The sequence below is a fragment of the Chinchilla lanigera genome, unplaced genomic scaffold, assembly GCF_000276665.1.
Source record: "Chinchilla lanigera isolate Chin_1 unplaced genomic scaffold, ChiLan1.0 scaffold00112, whole genome shotgun sequence".
In the NCBI taxonomy this organism is placed as follows: domain Eukaryota; kingdom Metazoa; phylum Chordata; class Mammalia; order Rodentia; family Chinchillidae; genus Chinchilla; species Chinchilla lanigera.
Window position 1 is genome coordinate 2,154,473 of NW_004955513.1, and position 20,287 is coordinate 2,174,759.

General features: G+C 56.9%; 1 protein-coding gene across 3 annotated transcripts in view; it reads right to left on the reverse strand.

Annotated features, from left to right (window-relative positions):
* The window catches only part of Ak8 (adenylate kinase 8), a 116,283-nt gene that overhangs the window by 85,286 nt on the left and 10,710 nt on the right, over positions 1–20,287 (reverse strand). For all 3 annotated transcript variants that reach the window (XM_013506604.1, XM_005408390.2, XM_013506605.1), the window contains exons 4-5: positions 19,788–19,901; positions 10,622–10,690 (exon numbers count right to left, since the gene is read on the reverse strand). In XM_013506604.1, the coding sequence (XP_013362058.1) occupies positions 10,622–10,690; positions 19,788–19,901 (183 nt within the window). The remainder of the gene's footprint in view (positions 1–10,621; positions 10,691–19,787; positions 19,902–20,287) is intronic.

Below are 20,287 nucleotides of genomic sequence, written 5' to 3' on the forward strand. Positions count from 1 at the left end.
TGAGCCCACAGTTTGTAGAGGTTTCAGCCCATAGTTGGCTGTTTCAAGGCAGGGTGGCATAGCAGACGGGCATCGCAGAGGAGAAACAGTCCATGGCAAAGCAGGGCAGGCAGAAAACAATGAAGCGGCAGAAGCAGCAGCAGCGAGTGATGACGGCAGCCCTCCTCCTGCCCCTTATATTCTATATTCTATCCACATATTAAGGGACAGCCTTCCTATTCGCCACACCCAAAACTATATCAAACTAATCAGTGGAGTAATTTAGTGATCACACACCTTTGATCCAGCATGACACACTTAATCTCAGTGTCACACACTTCATCCCAGCCACTTCACACTCTGTAGGCCCAGCCACCTCTGAAAAGCCCCATCTATGACCGCATGAGGTGTTGAGGGGACATCGAGACACAAGCCACAGCAACAGGTTATGCTTACACAGCCAAAATGTGCACGGGGGGAAACAATAACCACTGAGTCAAGAGTGTCAACTGGATGACCTAGCGTGCTGGTTAAGGTGGACAGTCAATTTGATTGGCTTTGATATCTGCCTGGTGCATCGGTGGAGCACACTTCTGGGTGTTTCTGGGTGGGTCATGAGGGCGTGACCGTGAGGTCTGTGTCTGGTCCCTTGCCCCCTCCCACTGGTGCTCTGCTGTTTCTCGGTTGCCATGCCCCCCGTGCCTGTTGCCATCATGTTTCTCCCTTGGAGCCAGCTGCCCATGGACGGAGTCCCGTGAAACCATAAGCCACAACAAATCTCTCCTCCTTTAAATTGTGGCGGTTGGGTATTGTGTCTCAGCAATGGGGAAGCTGAGTAATACATTTAAGACCCATTTGCTTGCTGCCCTACTCACCCAGCTGTTCTGGACGGTTCCCCATCACCCCACCCGCTGCACTGGGAAAGTGAGCAGAGCTGCTCTGGGTTTGGGGTGAGACCAGCAGATAGCGCTGGGCCTGTGTGTATGTGGGCATGAACTGTCTGTCATGGGTTGACTGAGATGACCTCCCCTAATCTGGCTTGTCCAACCCACTGCCTAGGTACTTCCCTCATCTGTAAAATGAGAGGGCGATTTCTAAATAGAGAAACCGCGTGCTTCAGGGTGTAACCAAGACAAGCTGAGAGTGAGCCAGCCTGCTGTGCATTATCATGCATTGACCAGGACGAGTGACTGCTCTGCTCCCAAGGGCCCTTTGGATTTTGAAACATCGTACTTTCTGTGCACTGATGCCGCCAGATTCTCCCACTGAAATTCCGCCAATTCCCTAAATCACAAAAAGAAGAGGGAAGTTCCCAGGGGGCACTGAGGCAGGGTGCTGTCAAGCCACACAGGTCTAATCCGCAACACAGGGACTCCTCTCGCGGCAGGTGCTGGCTGCACACCAGTCTCCACCGCTTAGTCTGGCTGGCTCCCACGCATCCGTTTCCACCCATCAGAACAATATTCTTACTTCCACCCGTACTGCTTCTCTTCCCAGTCACAACAGCCTTCTCCCCGCCCCCACCGGTCCCCTGGGGACAGTCACTCCCAAAGCGCCCGAGGCCAGGGTCACTTTCCCCAGCTTCCTGAATCCCTGTTCATCTCTTGACTTTGTCCGCTGTTTATAAAGCCGGAAGTCATCCTGTGCTGTTGTCCAGGAAAAATCCAGCCCAACCAACTGCTGAAAAGTGGAAGTGGGGAAGGTCTGTTGTGTCTTCAGAGAGTGAGAATTGCCACCTTGGACTAGATTCTAGTGAAACCCACAGTGTTCCAACCATACTCTTCTTTATAATAAAACTATGCATAGCTGATACACGCTTCATTAAAATCGGGGTGCTCAGCATGTGCATGAGCGTAGCTGAAGACAGAAAATGCTAAAAGTCACTCACTTAGTTTCCATGATTCTTTAAAATCCTATCAGCGGATGATGTTGGCCCAGATGGGGGCCCCGCTTCCTCACCTGTAAAGCAGGAGCGATGACCGTTTCTGGGCAACACCGCACCCCAAGGGCCACCACAGTACCTGGTAGGCCGTAGGTGCTCAGTACACCGTAAGGCGTTCACTGTTTCCCCAACTTGCTGGCATGCACGCTTTTTGTAGTTGAAAACTCATTTTTAAAAAATGGAAGCCTTAAGGGAGGGGGGACCTCTGCCTCTGGCTCTGTCCTGCGGGTGGGTGTTCTCCTGGCTCTCAGGAGCCCGCAGGGAAAGGACACAGGCCAGGCACTGTGAACCTCAGGCCTCCCCAGGTCTGTGTTCCTTGCAGGCCATCAAACATCCCTCCTTTGGGCAGGCGGGTGGGGGTTCCTGTGCTCAGCCCCCCCCTGTAGAATGGGGATCGTGGCGGCTCCTGCCCCACCGGCCTGTCCAGCCCCCAGGTCTCGTCACTGGAAGCCCCATGGGACAGCAGCCGAGTCCCTGGGAAAGTGCCCCAGAGCGGCGCTGGCAGACGCTGCCTCACGGTGAGCTGCGTTTTTATCTTGACCCGTGCTGCCTTCCCCGCCCACATCTGGACTTAGTTCTGGCCTTCCGCTGTCTTCCCGATCCTCACTATAAAAGATCACAAGCCTGATGAGTCGAGATGAGGTCACGACTTGTACTGCGCTGCAGCAGAGGTCAGTGCACATCCCCTTTAACGACGCCCAAGCCCTGGTGGGCAGTTTCTGGCCTCTGCCCCTGTGCTCTCAGTGGGAGGGGGGATGTTTGGAGTTCGGTCCTCAGAACGCAGGTGCCATCAGCGTCCCTTCCAGGCTTCCACTCACCAGGTCCTGCTTTCTCAGACACAGTGGGGGCTGCGAGCGTCGTGGCTGAGGAAGAAGAGGAGGATGCAGCGGAGACACAGAGGAGAGCGTGACCGCCGGCGAGCACAGGAAAGCCAGTTCCTGCCCCGTCTCACTCACAGTCTTTCCCCAGTGGCCCGCCTAACCCTGCACTGGGGTGCACCTTGGCTTCCTGCATTTCTCCCAGCATCCTTTTCAACGAGTCCCAGCTTCCAGAGCGGAGAACTCGCTCCCAAGTGGAAACACGAGGAGAAGAAAACCCGACGCAGGTGGGTGGAGTGAGGGAGGCTCCACAGCTGGGTCGGAAGGCCACTGTTTTTCTTGCATTTAAAAAACTGCTCATCCTCATGAATCCAGGCGTGAGAGCCCCGGGACCTTCCTCCAGCTGGAGCTCTGGAAATGCACTGAGAGCTGACAAGAGGAAGCGTACGGCACTCTGTTTTCTGTTCCTGCCATCCTGTTTGCCCCCTGCTAGGCCAGCGTGGAAAAGCTGCCTTAACTCTGCCCAAGTGGACCTCAGGGCCAGGCGCGGGGCCAGGCGCTGTGCTTGGATGTTGTCACTTAACCACAGAAAGTGACAGCCGTTGTCTAGGACGGAATGCTTAGCAACCTGGGTCCAGTGCCTGCTGCGAATTACAGGGTGCTGCGCACAGAAGGCACCAGGCCCGGGCAGAGAGGAGGCTCAGAAAATCACACTCCTGATGTGCAGAGACCTCTGCCCTTTCAGGAGCAGCAGGGCCCCCCGCCCTGAGATGCTGGCAGACCAGGCTCGAGTCCTTCCTGTGCCCCCTGGGCTGGGAGAGAGGGGGTTGCACCCACACATGAAAACATCTCTTCCTTTCCTCTCAGCCACGTACTTTCTGGTCCATGACTCTCCAGCGGGGTCTGTTCTGTCCAAGGCCTGGCACAGGCTCACAAAGTACGATGGAAGCGCAGCACGGTGATCTGCTGACCAAGAGCCCGCACAGCGCCCCATGCTGTTCCACTGGCCTGCCGGCCTCCGCCAAGTGCCCTCCTCCATCCAAGCCTCGGCGTCCCCTTTCATTAAAGGTTTGAGGTAGGATGATTTCTGAAGATAGTTTTTAAACAGATATTGACAGCTTCAATTCATTTTTTCCACACAATTTAATGTTTTAAAATCAAGCATCCGTGTGGGCATGGTGGTGTACTCCTATAATCCCAGCACTCGGGAGGCTGAGGCAGGAGGATCATTTTGAGTTTAAAACTAGCCTGGGCTACAAAGTGAGCTCAAGGCCATCCTGAACTGCTTAGTGAGACCCTGTCTCAAAAAGACAGAAAAAGAAAAAAATCAAGCATCCTAGGTCCTTGTTACAGGAGATTAGAGGGATACAGAAAAAGAGTGCACAGCACAGGGGCACAACATCAGACTCGAACACTGGCTCCCAAAATGTGAACTTCAGGTCCTGGGTTGCATCACCACCCTCGGGTGCTGCGGTTGAACTTGGTCAAGGTGTAGGAGACCAAGGCCAGAGGGGAGACTTGAAAACACTACCAGTGGAAATCTTCGTAAGATGTGCAGAGACCCTACACAGAGCTCCACGATTCCCGTAAGACCATGCAGGGAAAGAGATCTCCAAAGCATCTCCCCAGAGAAACCTGGAGACAAGTGTGTTCCTGCCGTCGAAGCCTTCGTGTTTGATTGAGTTCTGTTGGATTCCAAACACCTTCCTCTCCTTGGGCCGCCAGCAAGTTGGATAGGATTTCATTACCATGGTGACACAGGACTGGGGAATTATCCAAATGGCATTCATTCGTTCTTCCCATAAATATTTACTGAGCACGGAGTCTATGCCAGGTACCATGGGAGAGGCCAGGGGATCCGCCGCTGACCTCACAGAACCCGCTTTCCTCATGCCAAGTGCGAGGACTGAGGAGTAGCAGCTGTGTGTGTGAGGGGCAGGAGCGCCCCCTCGCGGGGATCAGAGAGAAGCCTCCTTCCCGAAGAAGTGATTTATTTTTTGTTAATTTTTTTGTTTGTTTGTTTGTTTGTTTGTTTTCCTCCGGTACCAGGAACCGAACTCACGACCTTGCGCTTGCCAGGCAGGCGCTTTGCCGCTGAGCTAAATCCCCAGCCCACCGAAGAAGTGATTTAAACTGAGACTGGGGAACAGGACGCCGTTGTCCAGCCGGCGGGGAGGAGGCCAGGCAGTGCACAGAGCGCTGTGCGTCTGTTTCTTCTCGCTGCAGAGAAGCTTCATGGCTCAAACCAACACGTGTTGTACTTCAGGGTTCCTGTGGGTCAGATCTGAGCTCGGCCCGGCAGATCCTTGGCTCAGGGTCTCCCGAGGCCGCAGTGGGGTTTCCGGCTGGCTGTGTTCTCCTTTGAGGCTCAACAGCGGAAGAGCCGTCTCCCAGCATGCTCGGATCAGACAGAAGCTGTCTGCTTGCTGCTGCACGAGGAGGGCTCTGGCTTCCTGCCGGCCAGCAGCTGAAGGTGCCTGGGGTGGGTTGTCCAGCACGGCAGCCTGCTTGGCTGTACCAGCACGGGGAACCTCCCCGGCTTGCCAAAGGTAAGCACGGGAGTTACCTCTCTGACCTCTGCCCCACTCCAGGGGAGGCAGGAGACCACAGAAGGGGTGGACACCAGGAGGTGGGGGACCAGTAGGACTCACATGAGGTCTGTCTGAGCGGGTGTGTCAGGCAGGGAGGAAGACCGAGGGAGAGGTGGGTGTGGAGGGCATGGGCCAGAGGGGCGAAGGGAGGACTCGGGTCTGCCCAGCTCCGAGGCTCTGAGGATGCCGGGAAGAGCAGAGCAAATACTTGGAGGGACAGGATCGCATTTCCTTTAAAAAGGCAACTGCCTCGCCATGCACAATGTAACTCTCCGATGAATGTTCTTTCAAGAAAGTGTTCCCAGACGCCTCCACGGAAGGAGCCGGGTGGCCAGGGGACAGCAGTAGGGCGCAACTCTGGGACTTTCTGAACCTTGAGCCATAGGAATGTACTGCGGTCAAGAAATAAATTCCTGCATATTTTAAAGACGGCAACCGAAGGAAAAGACTGGGAAGTAACCAGGGCAGCTGTGGGGAGGGGGATGGATCAGTTGCCAAATAAAAGTAAGAGATTCTTGATAATTCCAATAAAAAGGAGCACAATGGCTGAGTTCAAGGCAGAAGGGAGAACCTCCGTGTCATTGCTCCTTTCCCTGCAGACTCCAGAACCCACCCTTGTTTCTTAGCCCTTCTTTGCCCGCGAGGTGTGATCCGAAGCCCCGGTCACTCCGACCCCAAGAGCTTGACTGTCCCTAACCACTACCCAGTGGGTCTCGACACGTGGTGCACCTCCTTGTGACAATTTCAAGGCAAACTGTGAATTTCTCTTTCTCTACTGCATTTGATGGTCACTTCAAAAAAATTCTTCAAAGAGATTGCATTAGATAAAAAAGAAAGCAAAAGAAAAACCATCAGCATTAACTACAGAATTCTGATGGGTTATGATTACATTATTTTTCCCTGAACACTATTCCCTGCATTCTTTCTGTGCTCTAAATTACCAATTCCAGTCCCTGTGTAGCTAAATAATAATAATTACCATATAAATGAATATGCATATGTGTCATTTTTCTCCCTAAAAGCAAGAAAGCCTGTTTGTTTTGGATGAAGGTTTGTTTTGCTTTTGAACAACCAAAGCACATAATTAGAAGGCTCACCTCTCACTCTGAAACCCTGTCTCCACTGGGAAGAGATGAAACAGGTTCTGGATGCCCCCTGAAGGTTCGAGGGAATTTTAAAACAAATTGAAGGAGATATTTCTTTCCTCCAGATAACAGTGGCTCGGACATGATCAGAATCATAGGCCTGCACAGCTGGAAGGGACTGCTGAGCTGAAGCCCAGGCCCATCGTTTGCAGATGGGTAAACAGAGGCCTGAGGGAGGGAAGCTGCCTCCAGACAAACTGCCTCACTGCCCACGCCTCCATGACACGTGGCTTCTATGGCCCTCAAAGCAAGGACAATATGCTGTGTTCAGATCCGGACCCTGGGACTGCTGTGGGACCCTCGGCAAGCCCCACAGCCTCTGCAAGCCCAGGTTTGCATCTGTGAGGTAGGGGAGGTGAGCACAGCCTCCACAGGGTGTGGAAAGTCTAGATAAGGCACTGGACCCAGCATCAGCCCTGGCCTGTGACACATGCTTCACGCAGACCGATACCCAGCGATGGTATGACCACAGCCTTTCCCTACAGTACTGGTGCACTGTGATAACACGTAGCCAGACAGTTGCCACCATCACAATAATCATGATAATAAATATAAGTAGTGATATGATCAATAGGATTAATTGTAATACAATACTATGGTACACAGTAAGTCCCTGACTTACACACATTCCAGTCGGGAGCTTTCCCAGGTATACCGTCTAGGACTCACTTTGTTGGCTTACAAACAAATCTGACTTATGAATAATTTTCCTAAAATGGGACTCGTTCATGAGTCAGGGATTGACTGTATAGAATAATATAATTAAGACTACTCACAGTACTGACAATTAATGACATCACTAGTGATAATCGTGCTAGCTGTTGGCCAGGACTTGGGATGTCCAATCTCTTACTCTGTCTACACTGCAGGTGCCCTACACAAAGAGTGGTGCAAATCAGGGATCAAGCTTTTAAACAAGCGCAACAAAGGCTTCTAGAAGCTAAATGCGTGTTGGAGAGACTCTTCTAGATCAGCCAGGGCAAGCCTGGGAAATCTGCTGAGAAAGTGGAGGGGACACCGTCACTTCCCCAAAACCACCCCTTGCTGATTTAGATACTGGGGGGTAAAAATCTTAGAGACAAAGCAGCCCAGGCCAGCTGGGTCCTGTGTCTAAGCCACGAGGCATTTCTGAAGTTTTGGAAGGGAAGGACAGGCGGCCGAGTTCAGGGGACGTCCCAACCCAGGACGCGGAGACCGGGACGCTTCTCCGCACTCAGCCTGAGCTCGCTCGGGCGCACAGCGAGGCTGGGAGCAGCATCTCAGAGGCGACGGACTCAGTACGCAGGGAGAGGAGGCTGGGACTGAGGCTCGCTCTGAGGTGTCTAGGAACCCTGGCCTCCATGCCCGTCCATTCAGGGTCGCCGAGGATGGCACCCCAACCTTGGTTATGGGGCGAGGCCTGAGGAGGGGGCCACAGAGCACCCCACAGCCATGTCCTCCCTGTGGGTGGGACTGCCCGGCCTGCCGGGCCTCCCCCTGCAGTGCCCTCCCCAGCCCATCCCCGGCTCCTTTGTTGTTGTAATAAAGTTTTATTGGCACACAACCCTGCCTTTTCAATTGCATCCTTCGGCTGCTTTTGCACACGCCGCGGCTGAGCAGTTGCAACAGAGCCCACCGAGCCCACCGAGCCCACTGAGCCCACCGAGCCTGACCGCTCACTGCGGGGCCTCTGGGACGCCCGCTGGGGCTGCCTGTGCACTCGGGGTGCTCACTCGCCCAGCCCCGGCAGGAGATGCCTCGCACTGGGAGAAGCCAGGCACTGGAGGGAGACTACTGCTCGGGCCCACCTGAACCCGAGGGCAGCACATTGCTGCCGCCCTCTCACGATTCGGGTGCCATGCCGAGCAAGCTGCCTGCTCGCCAGCACACCGGAGACTCCCGGCGATCTTGCTAGACCCTGCGTGCCCCAATTTTTAAGAGACAGAGAGAGCTGGACATAATGGTACATAGTTGTAATCCCTGCTACTAGGAAGGCTGAGGCAGGAGAACTGCAAGTTCCAGGTTGCCTGGGGCAACTCAGTGAGACTCTGTCTCAAAGTAAGAAAAGGAAAGGGCTGGTGGTGTGGCTCAGTGGCTGAGCGCCCTCAGGTGTTCCATCTTGGTACTGCATGGGGGCTGCATGCCTGCACAGGTGTGCACATGTGTGTCACACACACAACCACACACGCTCTGGTCCTGGGCGGGATGAGGTGTGCACACCCTGCCTTGGCACTCCCATGAAAGCAGGCACCGTACAGCCTCAGAACACATGGGAAGCTGTTTGGGGGCTCAGCAAAGCACATGCAGTGGGCAAATCAGGGTGGAAGGCGGAATTCTAAACACCCCCAAAGCAGCATGCCTGGGCCACCAGAACCCCAAAGCAGGGGCCAGGTGGGGGCAGGGAGAGGCCGAGGCAGGGGATCTGTGAGTTTCCTGTTTCCTCACGCTCCAGCCCCGGGGCGCCCCGCTGCCACTGTGGTCACACAGCAGGGACAAAGGGGACCTGCAGGTACCCAGAAGCCGGGACGGGACATTCCTCTTTGGTCCCAAGAGAACTGAACAACGCCCTGTGAACTGTTCCCCGCTGTCCGCCTCCCGCCGGCCCTGCTCACAGTGCAGGCCCAGGAAGCACCGGCAGAGGAGGTTAAGTAAAATCCCAGCCCCCTGGCCGCCGACCTAAAGGGGAGCTACAGGGAGATGCCAGGGAGGGGAGCTCGGGAGGCGATGGCATCCGTCCGCTTCTGTGGAGGCTGGACGAGTTTACAAAGAAAAGGGCTTCATTTAAGCCACTGCTTGGGAGGCTGGGCACCCAAAGCACAGCGCCGGCTCCGGCGAGGCCCCGCCTTGGCTGTGCCGCCTGGTGGCAGATGGCACCAAGGGAGCCGGAGAGAGGGAGGTCGAATCTTGAAACAGAAAGCCAGAGAGGCAGGGAGGGCCGGGCTCTTTCTTGAGAACTAAGCAGGGTCCCATGAGAAACACCTTCAGCCCACCAAGGGCACAGCCCCACGACCCGAGGACCTCCAGACATGGCGGCACTTGCTTGTCATCCCAGTCCTTGGAAGGCTGAGGCAAGAGGATCCTGAGTTCGAGGCCCGCCTGTACTACATACCGAGATTCTGTCTCCAAAAACAGAAAAAACGGTAACAAAAAGGACCAAATGGAATTTCTAGAACTGAGCAAGATAAGCACCAAATCAAAAACTCACTGGATGGGGCCAGCAGTCGAATGGAGAGAGGAAGGAGCCGAGGAACCCCACGACGACTTGCACAAAATAGCAGATCTGATAAGCAGACAGAAAAGATGGGGGCAGCGGCGGGGGCTGTGAGACAACGCGTTCAGGCCACTGTGGCAGCAGCCGGAGGGGACGGCACGTGGCGTGTGCGAGCAGGGATTCCGCTTGACGCGACTGCAGCCGTCCTGGCTGTCGCTGCCCTCTTGCCCGCTGGCTGACCCTGACAAACTTTCCAAGCCCTCCGGGACACGCAAGGCATTAAGACAAACAACTGAGTGTTCACACTGGGCACTGGTGCCGCACAGTTCGAGGTCGGGCACTCGAACAGGCTCAGAGAGAGCAGGTCCATTGTGCTGGCCACAGCCCGCTCGGTCCAGTTTAGTCCAGCCCTCTCCCCTGCAGGGCTCAGGGTCCCCTGTCTTCTGCTGCAACATGCCCCTGTCCCTACGCCCCCATAAACTGCGCTCTGCACTCCTGGCCCTGTCTGCCTCTTGCTTTGGTCTTGGGGTACCTTGTGGCTGGTTCCACATATCAGAATCGGGTTTCTTTGAGATAGTACCAGAAATTGTTGAAGAAATGAAGACTGAAAATGTAACCTGTCCCCACCGCTGTTAGGCCCAGGGTGCTTCAGCATGGCCTGCTGGCTGCCCTAGACCCCGGTCCTCACTTCAGCAACTGGCCTTCCATGGGGTGCTCTCCTGTGACTGCTTCTCTGTAGGCCCTGATGGCATTGCCTGTCTCCAAAGTTACTTCCCTCTCACACAGGTGATATCCATGTTTACAGACTGCCCTTGGCCACCCGTGGGCTCCTGTTTGTCTGCTTTACCTTCTCTATTTGCCTCTGGTCATCTCTGCCCCAGTGAGGAACACCCCCCCATGCTCCCAGTGGTCCTGGTTAGGGACCCCCACCCTGTGGGCACTCGGTAGGTTCTCACCCTCCTGATGCAGTCCTCTTCGCTCAGACGCTCCTGAACCAGTTGGATGAGCATAGAGTCGGGGACTCTCTAAGAGAAAGACAACACAGGACATGAGGCCCCAGCTTGCACCGGGCGCTCAGGCGGGCACAAGGCTGGCAGCAGAGCTGGCTGGCTGCTCCAGCAGGCCCCCTCACATGCGGTGGGAGAGGGGACTGAAGAGAGGGGGCAGGACACCTCCAGAGAAGGGGGACAGAGCAGACAGCCCCGCAGGAGCTCAGCTCTGCAGGCTCAGATCACCTGGCTTCTCCGGAGGGAGGCTGCCTCCAGCCTGCTCTGTGTCGTGGTTTCTATCTAGATGACCCCGGAGCCTTGTGCGCCCCCGGGTGGGGCTTGCAGAAGGCGACTGGACTATGGGGGCGTCAAAGCCCACGTGGTGAGGTGTGAGGAGGCAGGGTCTGGTTGGAAGAGGTGTGAGGAGGCGGGGTGAGGAGGTGTGAGGAGGCGGGAGGTGGGGTGTGGTTGGTGTGAGGAGGCGGGGTCTGGTTGGAAGAGGCGGTCCCTGGGGCAGGACCGGAAGCGTGCAGCTCCCTCCCTGGCTCCACCCTTCGCTCTGCTTCCTGGCCACCACGCCCAGAGCCGCTCTCCTCCGCCAGGCCCCTCTGGAGCCAGCCGGCTACCGACACCATGAGCCAAAATAAACGTCTCCTCCCGTAGGTTGTGGGTGCCAGGTATTTTGCCCCAGTAGTGACGAAACTGACTGAGACACCCTGGCCAGGCAAGGGCGTCCAAGGGTGGAGGCGAAAGGAATCTGTGGAGTCCTCAGTGTTTGGGGGAACCAGCCCTGGAGGTTCGAGGACCTGCTGCGGGGGGCTGGCACAGGCTTCAGTGGCACGAGCCCAGCCCGGGAGGCCCTGAGGGGCCAGCTACAGTGGTGTGGGCTCAGACACTCATGGCCTGGGTCCTGGCTGCCCGCTGAGCAGCCTCGCACAAGTGACCCTCGTGCTCTTGGCCTCAGTTTTCCCATCTGTAAATGAGATGAACAGAACGTGCTTCACACAGTGGTGAGATTACAGGAGCTCAGACGTGGAGCAGGGCCGGGAGGGTCCTGCTACCGGCGAGGGCTCAGTGTTGGGGCAATCATCACCCTGTGCACCCTCAACGCACCCTGCACCTTCTCCCTCAGTGCAGGACTAGCAAGGAAGCAGCTCTGCCCAGGGAACCCCTGGCCGGCCTGTGTGTCCCCTTCCTGTAAAACACACCAGGGGCCCCAAATCTGCCCCTACCCCCAACCACATCTCTGACAGCGGACTGAAAAAATAAAACACATTCCACACGCTAAGGCCTGTGGGACTGTGGGGCTTCTCGTACAGCCCTTCTTATGTGGACCAGAGCTTCATCCTCAGCATTAGGGCCCATGACCTGCCCTCCAGGCAGGCTTCTTCCTGTGGGCTACATAATAGCTGCGGCAGCTCCAGCCTGTTGAGCGGCCTTTGGTTTCTTGACCTTGTTAGGCCTCATGTACCTCTCCAGTAGAAATCAGTAGCAATACTGTCGTTTTTGCTTTTATTTTTTTTCTTTGTACCCACTCCCGTGACACATCTCCCCAAAGTCTCTTGAAGAGTCACCTGCTTGCCCTTCAGCCTGTATTCTTTAGGTAGGGTCAACCCACCTGCAGATCCAGAGGAGGGCCCAGATTAGCCCAAATTGCTTAGCAGCATATCCTACCCTTCACCACGGTGATTTATTCAAATGCTGTCTCTAACACAATCCTAAAGAGTTTTCATTTTCTGGCTCAAGACATCAATGCAAACATAAAGGGCCAGATCAAAAGCTGAGAGAATGTAAGAGCTGGAGCTGCTGCAGCCACTTTGCAGGCCTGAGGGGTGAAGAAAACAAAAAACTAGGCTCAGCCCTAGAATGGCTTTTCCCTGGATGTAGAATTAGAAGAAAAAGAGCAAACAATGAGAGAATGAGGGTGAGCATCTCAGTAGGAGATCAGACTTGTAATATGTTCACTTGGAAGTTGTGGGGCCACTATGATTTCCCTAAAGCAGATAACAAAAGTGAAGAGTAAAAGCAAGGACAGAATGAATGACGCACAGAGAACACTGCAGGGGTCAGGGGGAGGCCCATATCACCCCGCCCCTGGTGCCCAGACCTCCCGAGACCCCCCGTGACCCTACCACACTGGCATCGCCACCTTGCGCTTTGTGCTTGGGTGGGTGGCCCTACCTGGGAGCTCTGACTCTCGGTCAAGGGCACAGCTGAGAATCTGCCTTTCTAACACACTTTCAAGTGGTGTGACTTCTACTGCATGGGGACCCAGCTGGGAGCCATGGGCTCGGCCAACCCGGGCACAGGGCCTGGCCCATCTGCAGAGGGACAGCACCTTCCCATGGTGCCCACCTCCTCCCAGTGCCCAGGATGTTTTCAAGGTTGGCAAGGGAGGGGGTGACAGGAAGTGGCCCTGCCCCTCCCCTCCAGGCCTTTCCTGTCCCCTGTGTCCCTTCCACCCGAGGCCCTGTTCCCAACACGCATTTTCCCTCCGCGACTACACTCAGTGGGGAGGCGGCATGCAAACAGGTCCAGGGACGCAGGGGGTGCCAGGCGGGGACGGGGCCAAGCAGTCAAAGAGCACGAGTTGAAAGGCGTCAGCTCAGGTGGGGCGCGGTGCCTCCACAGCCCACGCGGCAGGGGACAGGCTGGCGGCTTTGAGCGCAGCCCATCCCGAGCGCCTCCCCGCTGCTCGCTGCCACCGCGCTGTCTCGGTGCCAGCTTTGATGTGTCACGTCAGCGGCGGGGGCTTCCGGGCCGCTTCTCCGGGCCCTGCCAAGCTGTCTTAGTGGGAATCAGATGCCTCCGTGCAGAGCCCTGCCTGTCCTCCCGCCCAGCGCTCTGCTGAAGCCTGGCTTTCTGGGAAGAGCTGGGGACAGGTGGGCGGAGCCCGGGAAGGCCACCCCTGCTCACAGAGAAGGCTGAGTCCCAGGTGCCAGCGCTGGCCTGGGAGGCCCAGCAACACCCAGCCCTCGTCCTTGCCCAGAAGGCAGGCTGGCTGCCTTGGCTCTGATCTGGGCCTCTGTCTGCCGGCCCTGCCTGCCCAGGTGGCAGCTCCCGAGCCCCACATGCAGGCCGTCAGGGCTCCCCATGCATGGCTCTGCCCCCAGGGCCCGAACTTCACACCGCGGTGACCTGAGCCTGCCCTGCCTGCCACCAGGCCCCACGCTCAGGGACCCCGTGTCCCTGTGTCCCCTTCATCCACAGCATGGGCTCAGGAGCGGAGTGGGGAGGGTCGGAGCTGAGCCACCCTGGGGGGTCCCTCACCCTGTCACCCACCCCCAAGGGCTGCCCACAGCCCTTCCGTGATATCCTGCACTGTCAGCGCAGGGGACAAGCTGGCAGCAACCAGCTCCTGGGATCTGGAGGCAGAGGCGGGAGGTTTCGGGGACAGGGACAAGAGGAGGCAGGGGCAGGGGAGGCTTGGAAAGAAGGGAGCAGAGGGGGCAGCCAGGAGGGAGGCCTGGGTTGGCGGTGGCCACAGAGCCACGGAGATGGCTCCAGTCCATCCAGGCTACAACGCCCCTCCGTCGAGAGCTCCAGAGCAGGCCTGTCCCTCCCTGCGGCCTGCAGCCTCGTGGAGCACCTGCTCTTCCCAGTGCCTCCCGGAGCCACAGGCTGGGGGTGGAGCTGCAGGGCTGACAGTGGGGGCTCGGAGCAGGAGCTGAAGGTGGGGCGTGGACTGACCAACGGGCAGCGTGGGACACCGAGCTGAACTGAGTCATCATGGTGCTGGGGATTGTTGTTAACAGCATAAAAGGAAAACTGGAGGGGAACACGGTGCTGTTGGTTCTCCTGGAAAAGCTTGTCGAGCTGGTTGTCCTGATATGAACTCTGCTCTAGTCAGAGGAGGAGCTCGGGGTCCTTGCTGTCACTGAGGACAGCTGCAGTCCTTTACGGAGGAGCTCTGGTCGTTACGTTGAGCATGGCTTCCTGGCTCCATGCAGACCCCTCAGCCTGCTGGCACAGATCCTTCATCCCGCTGGCACAGACTTTCTAGCTTCCACCACTGGCCTTGGGGCCTTCCCAGGGCAGATCCTTGAAACAGACTTGCATGAGCCCATTGTAGTGGCCTCTCGGCCTCCAGCTGGACTTGTGCAGGACATTGAGGTTGGGATCCAGGCCCTCAGCTCGATTCTTTGGGTCTCTAGTGTGTGGAGAGATCTGCACTCTTCTGCATTTGACTCTTCAGGTGAATATTACAAAATAGTCCTCTAAACTATGTGCCCTGCGTTAAATCTATCCCCTTGCAAACCTGACTACAACATGGGGCTTCCAGGGCCCTTTGTGGGCCCCCAGCTCTTGTGGACAGACAGAAGCAGGATGAGGATTCCGGTCCTTTCATTTGGATCTTAAAGACAATGAGAGTCAAGGCAGCCAGGCACAGGGGGACATCTGTGCTGGAGCAGATCTGACATTCTCAAAGAGAATGGAAAGTGAGGCTAGGAAGGACCCAGCTTTGAGAAGGTAAACCTCCTCCTTGGTGTCTTGCCAGCCTTCCAAAACTAAGGTCATTTATTCATTCAACAAACAGGCTGTTCTGCTCTGATGCATCACTTGATTCCAGCGTTTGATTTCCCCCAACTTGGCAGTAATTGTGTCACAAACACTCACTGCAGCGTTAATTGAGGCGGGAGTGGTGCTGGGCCGGGGTGTCCACTGGCTGGGGATGGAATTCCCTGGGGAGTGCTTTTCCGTGCTGCTGCCTGGCCCTGATGGTGGGACTTGTACTGAAGGAGTGGAGGGGGCCGCTGATTCTCACACGTCACCAAGGCTGAGTGGCTCAGGACTAGGCGGCTGCAAATGTGCAAGCACAACACTTCCTGCAAGACTGGAACGACACTCAGTCTTTCCACAGCAGGAATCTCAGGTCCACTCGAGCCTGGGCCGGGCCTGAGAGTGAGGCTGGCACCTGGTCCTCACCTGCTCTCCCCAGGGCCAACCTCATCTGGGCCTGCAGGGGCATCTGTGATGGTGGAACACTGTGGGCTGTGAAGGGCCCGCCACAGCTGGGGGCGGGGACATCAGTGAGGGAGCCGCTGGCAGCCGTGCCATCTGCGGTGTCGCCACAGGGACTGCAGTCATGCTGACGTGCCCTTTGGGGGCTTTCACCCTGTTCGGGGGCCATGATGCCCCCAGGAAGAGCCCCAGTGTCCGCGTCTCAACCAAGTCATGCAGCGTGTTGAGCTCAGTGGAAGCCGGCGTCATTGTCATCACTGTCGTCTTCGTCTTCGCTGAGGCGCCGACCGGAGAAGCTGGTGGGTCGGACATCCGCTGAGAGAGAGGCTGGGAACAGCACTGCCATAGGAGACAGCTGTCCCTCTGGGAGGGGCAGAGCCCAGGCCCACAGGCCAGCGGTCTCAGACTAACCCTGCGCAGGTACTTCTGGACCCCTGGTGGGTCTTCGAGGTTTGCAAGTGTGTGTTTATCTCCGGGGCTGTGGAAATAGGTGCGGTGTCCCGACGGCCAGACGGCCTGCACAGGCCACCAAGTCAGAGCTCTCAGTGGTGCTGGTCGTGGTGGTGAGGGAGGCAGGCGGAGGTGAGGGAGGCAGGTGGGAGCTGCAGATATGCTCTAGTGGCAAGAAGGGGAGTGTCACCAGGGGCGCAGCTGAATAGGGGCTCGCATCTTACTCCCCTGACTGAGGAAGCACTGGCTTCCTCTGGCCGGTCCTGAGCTGGCAGCAGGGACAGAAGTTAAGAAAAGCTGGAATTTATGATCAGTCCTGGCCTCGCTGGACACACGGTTTCAGGATTGTTATCTGGCCTCCGGAGCATGGGCAGAGACCCTCTGGTGTCCTGTGAGCCTGGTGGGTGATCAGCCTGGGGGTGATCGGGCAGTCTCCCAGGCTACCACTGCAGGTGGTGGGCTGCCCGAGCTTGCAGTCAGAGTGACTTCCGCATGCAGCCTGGCCCTTGTCTGTACGTTCAGCACCCCGGGAGCTGTGGGCTGACACCTCTCGGGATGAAACGCACCGCAGTCTGCATTTGCTTTAATGTCAGTGGGCCTCGAGAGCGGGTGAGGGTAAACCATGAAGCTAGACCACATGAGTTCGCATGGGGTGCAGCCAGCTGCCGGGCCCATGGGGTTGACGTGGATTCTTGCTGATGGTTTCTGTTCTTTTTTTTTTTTTCAGTCTTTTTGAGAGAGGGTCTCACTATGCAGGTCAGGCTGGCCTTGAACTCACTTTGTAGCCCAGGCTGGCCTCAAACTCTCAGTGATCCTCCTGCCTCGGCATCGCGAGTGCTGGGATTACAGGTGTGCGCCACCACGCCTGGCTGTGCTGCTTCTAAATAGCTTTGTGACATTTCGTCATAAAAAGTGAAGCCAGGACTTCATTGGTGTTGGCAGTTGATCGAAATTCATTAGTAAGTGAAGGCGCCCCCTGAGCTACTGGGGAAGGGGCTGAGCGATGGCTGCCGGGGCTCGGTTTCACGGTGCTGTTGGTCTCGCCGCGGCTCCCCAGCCCCACAGAACACAGCTTGCCATGCAGAGGGTGCTCAGGAAGGACGTCGAAACCACTTGGAAATGCCTGAGATAGAGACATCTTGGAGAACACCAGCTACATAAGAGCACGCTGGTCAGCAGAGCAGAGCGAAGCCCAGCAGGAGCAAAGGAGGCATCTGAAGGTATCACAGGTGCTTGCAAATGGGGCCGTAAAGACTCAAATGAGCGGACGATTTGAAGACATTTAATGAGAGGCCCAGCCGGCAGGCAGCCGTCTGCAGACGAGGCGGCGGTGCGGCCCGACACACGCTCGCCTCTGCTCTTCAGAACGGTCGGCTCCTTGATTAGGTCGCAGCCTCGCCTTTCATCTTCCTTCCACTCAGGTATCTGAAGCAGGAACCCAACAAGGCACCCTCGAACACACGTGCATGCGGTCGGAACCATGCTGGTAATTAGCGTGATGAAGCCCTGGGGGAATTTCCTTAGCTCTCGCCTCTCGGCTAGATTTCAGGAGCCCGGTGCGGCGGCTCCCGCCTGGAAATGAGCCTGCCCTGCCCACCCGGGAAGCAGGGACTGGGGAGACCACTTTCCCGCACCATATCCCCACCCCAGACACCGGAGTCCCCAGAGCTAGGACCACAGCTCTGACCTCCGCCAGGCTTTGGGGTTGCCTGGGGGAGGGTGCCTGCGGTGGGCGGCTGAGCTTGTGGAGGGAGGTCCCCGTCTGTTTACTTGGGGCTGGGGTCCAGCTAGGCTGTCCCCTTGTCTCTGACAGTAACCGGCGCCCCACGGGGGGAGGCTGAGCAGCCTCGGCACGCCCCCAGCAGAGCCGATGCGCCCGGAACACCCAGCCAGATCCCGTCCAGAGAACTTGGGGCCGCACCGTGGGTGCTTTGAATCAAGGGCCCAGGAGCCAGGACAGAGTGGCGGCCACGTGTGGCCAAGAGCACAGGCGAGGAAGACAGTGGGGGCTGAGGGAGCGGAGATAAGAGACCGCATCGAGAGAGACCAACTCTGACCCTGAATCTTGGCTGCAGAACCAAGGAGCAGGGAACTTTGTCCACTCAGCGCCCCAGGAATCACGGTCCCTCAAGTCCCCTCCCCGCTCTGGGCAGCCCAGAAGCCAGGGGCTGTCCTGCAGCCACCGTTCACGGTGGAAACTCACTTCCAAGCTGTTTGAGGAACAGCGTCCACACAGGCTCAGGGTGAAGACCCTGCCACCAAACGGAGACACAGAGGCTGGTGGGAGAGCCCGTGGCACCCCCAGCTGGCAGGAAGGCCCTGGACAGATGCAGATGGGCCGTGACCAACATGAGCGCCCGCAGAGGGCACACTTGGCTCACATCTGCGGTGCTGCGGGGTGGGGGCTGTCCTGGCACAGCGGGCGTCTGAAATGTAGGTTTGGCTGGAAGGTGCTCTCAGCTGTCCCCAGCATGAGTGTGACATCAGCGGGCTGGGTCCGGGCGGCACTTAGCTTGTCACAGGCGTGCACAGGACCTACTCTCGGAAGTGGAAGCAACAGAAGGGCCGAGGGGCCCAATGCCCTGTGCTGGGACAGGTATCAGCCTAAACCCACAGGCACCAAGATGAGGGGCGAGGGGGAGCCTGGATGGCCCAACAGGCACACACCGAGTGCCCAGCTCACACCCCGTCCCCACCGTCCTGTCCTTGGCTATGTCTCCCCCAAACAGAGGCAGCCTGGACCTCAGGGAAGAACCCTGAAAGGGCACATCCCTACCTTAGGCTTCAAAGGGAATTTTGAAGAAATACTTTCAGTCCCTGGGTAGTAAAAAGAAACGACATTTCTGGACATGGTGGTGCACGCCTGTAGTCCCAGCACTTTGGGAGGCTGAGGCAGGAGGCTGCTAAGTTCGAGTGCAGCCTGGATAATTTATTGACTTAGTGAGATCCTGTCTCTAAATTTAAAAAAGGGCAAGGGATGTAGCTCAGTATGAAGGCCATGGGTTGGGTCCCCAGTGCTGTAAGAAAGAAAGAAAGGAAAGAAAGAAAGGAAGGAAGGAAGGAAGGAAGGAAGGAAGGAAGGAAGGAAGGAAGGAAGAAAGAAAAGAAAGAAGGAAGGAAGGAAGGAAAGAAAGAAAGAGAAAGAGAAAGAGAGAAAGAAAGAAAGAGAAAGAGTACTCCAGCCTGTGTTTCCCCTTCGAGGATGTCCTGTGAACTCAGAGCTGGCTTTGGAAATGGGTAGGTGGGAAAGGCAGGCAGAGAGGCACCCGGGCAGAGGCAGGGAAACACCTTAGGTTTCCCTAGGGTCCAGGGCTGGGCTGTCCATGCTGTAGACAGCAGGACGATGGCCCCTGAAACTCCTGGCCCAGCTCAGCCCCACCAGGGCCACCACTGTGGGATGGGGACCTCCACTTGCCTCTGCCCCCCTTACTTAGCTGACCTGAGAAGAGTCGGAGCAAGCTGGACCATGAAGACTCCATGGGGACAAACCAGAGCCCCTTGGCCCATTAGGACCCTTCCCATGAGGACACGGGCCCTGTTCGGCACCCTCTCCTCCTTTCTACCCCTCCCTGCCTGTATCTGAGCCAGCCCCTCCCCCTCACTTCATGCAAAAGGAAATGGCAACAAGCCAAGCAAGCAGGGGGGCTGTGTGTGCCTGCCTGGCAGGGAGGACGGGAAGCATGGTCACTCTGTCCCTGTCCCTCCCCCGGGCTGACCCTACCTTGAATCTCTGGTAATGCTTTCTGGCTTCGGCAGCCGCAGAGGAGAATTCTTTTCCTAGTAAGTTCCTCTTGGTGAGGAGATTCGTGTTCAGATGTTTACAAAGCCACATGGCCTGAAGAAGGAAAGCGGAAAGGGAAACTTTAGTGAAATTGATGAATACATTAACACCAATTCCATCCAATGCCCAGGTCCTCCCAACCCCTCCCGGCCAAGGATGGCCATGGGGAGGCTTCAGCTCACTGTGTGCCCACCCAGTGCCTGCCAGCCGGCTTGTCACATCCCCGCTCCTGCCTGCTGTCAGCTCCACGCAGGCCGGAAGCGGCCCTGCGGCTGCCTTCTGAATCCAAAGGAGGTTTATACAAGGCAAGGTAGGGACAGCAAATACAGTCAGAGCCCACACTCGCAGTTCATTTTTTCTTAATTGCCGGGGGTTGACGTAGCCTGGCCCATGTGCTTAGACCAGCGGACTGTGTGCTTAGTTCACTCATCACCGCTGTG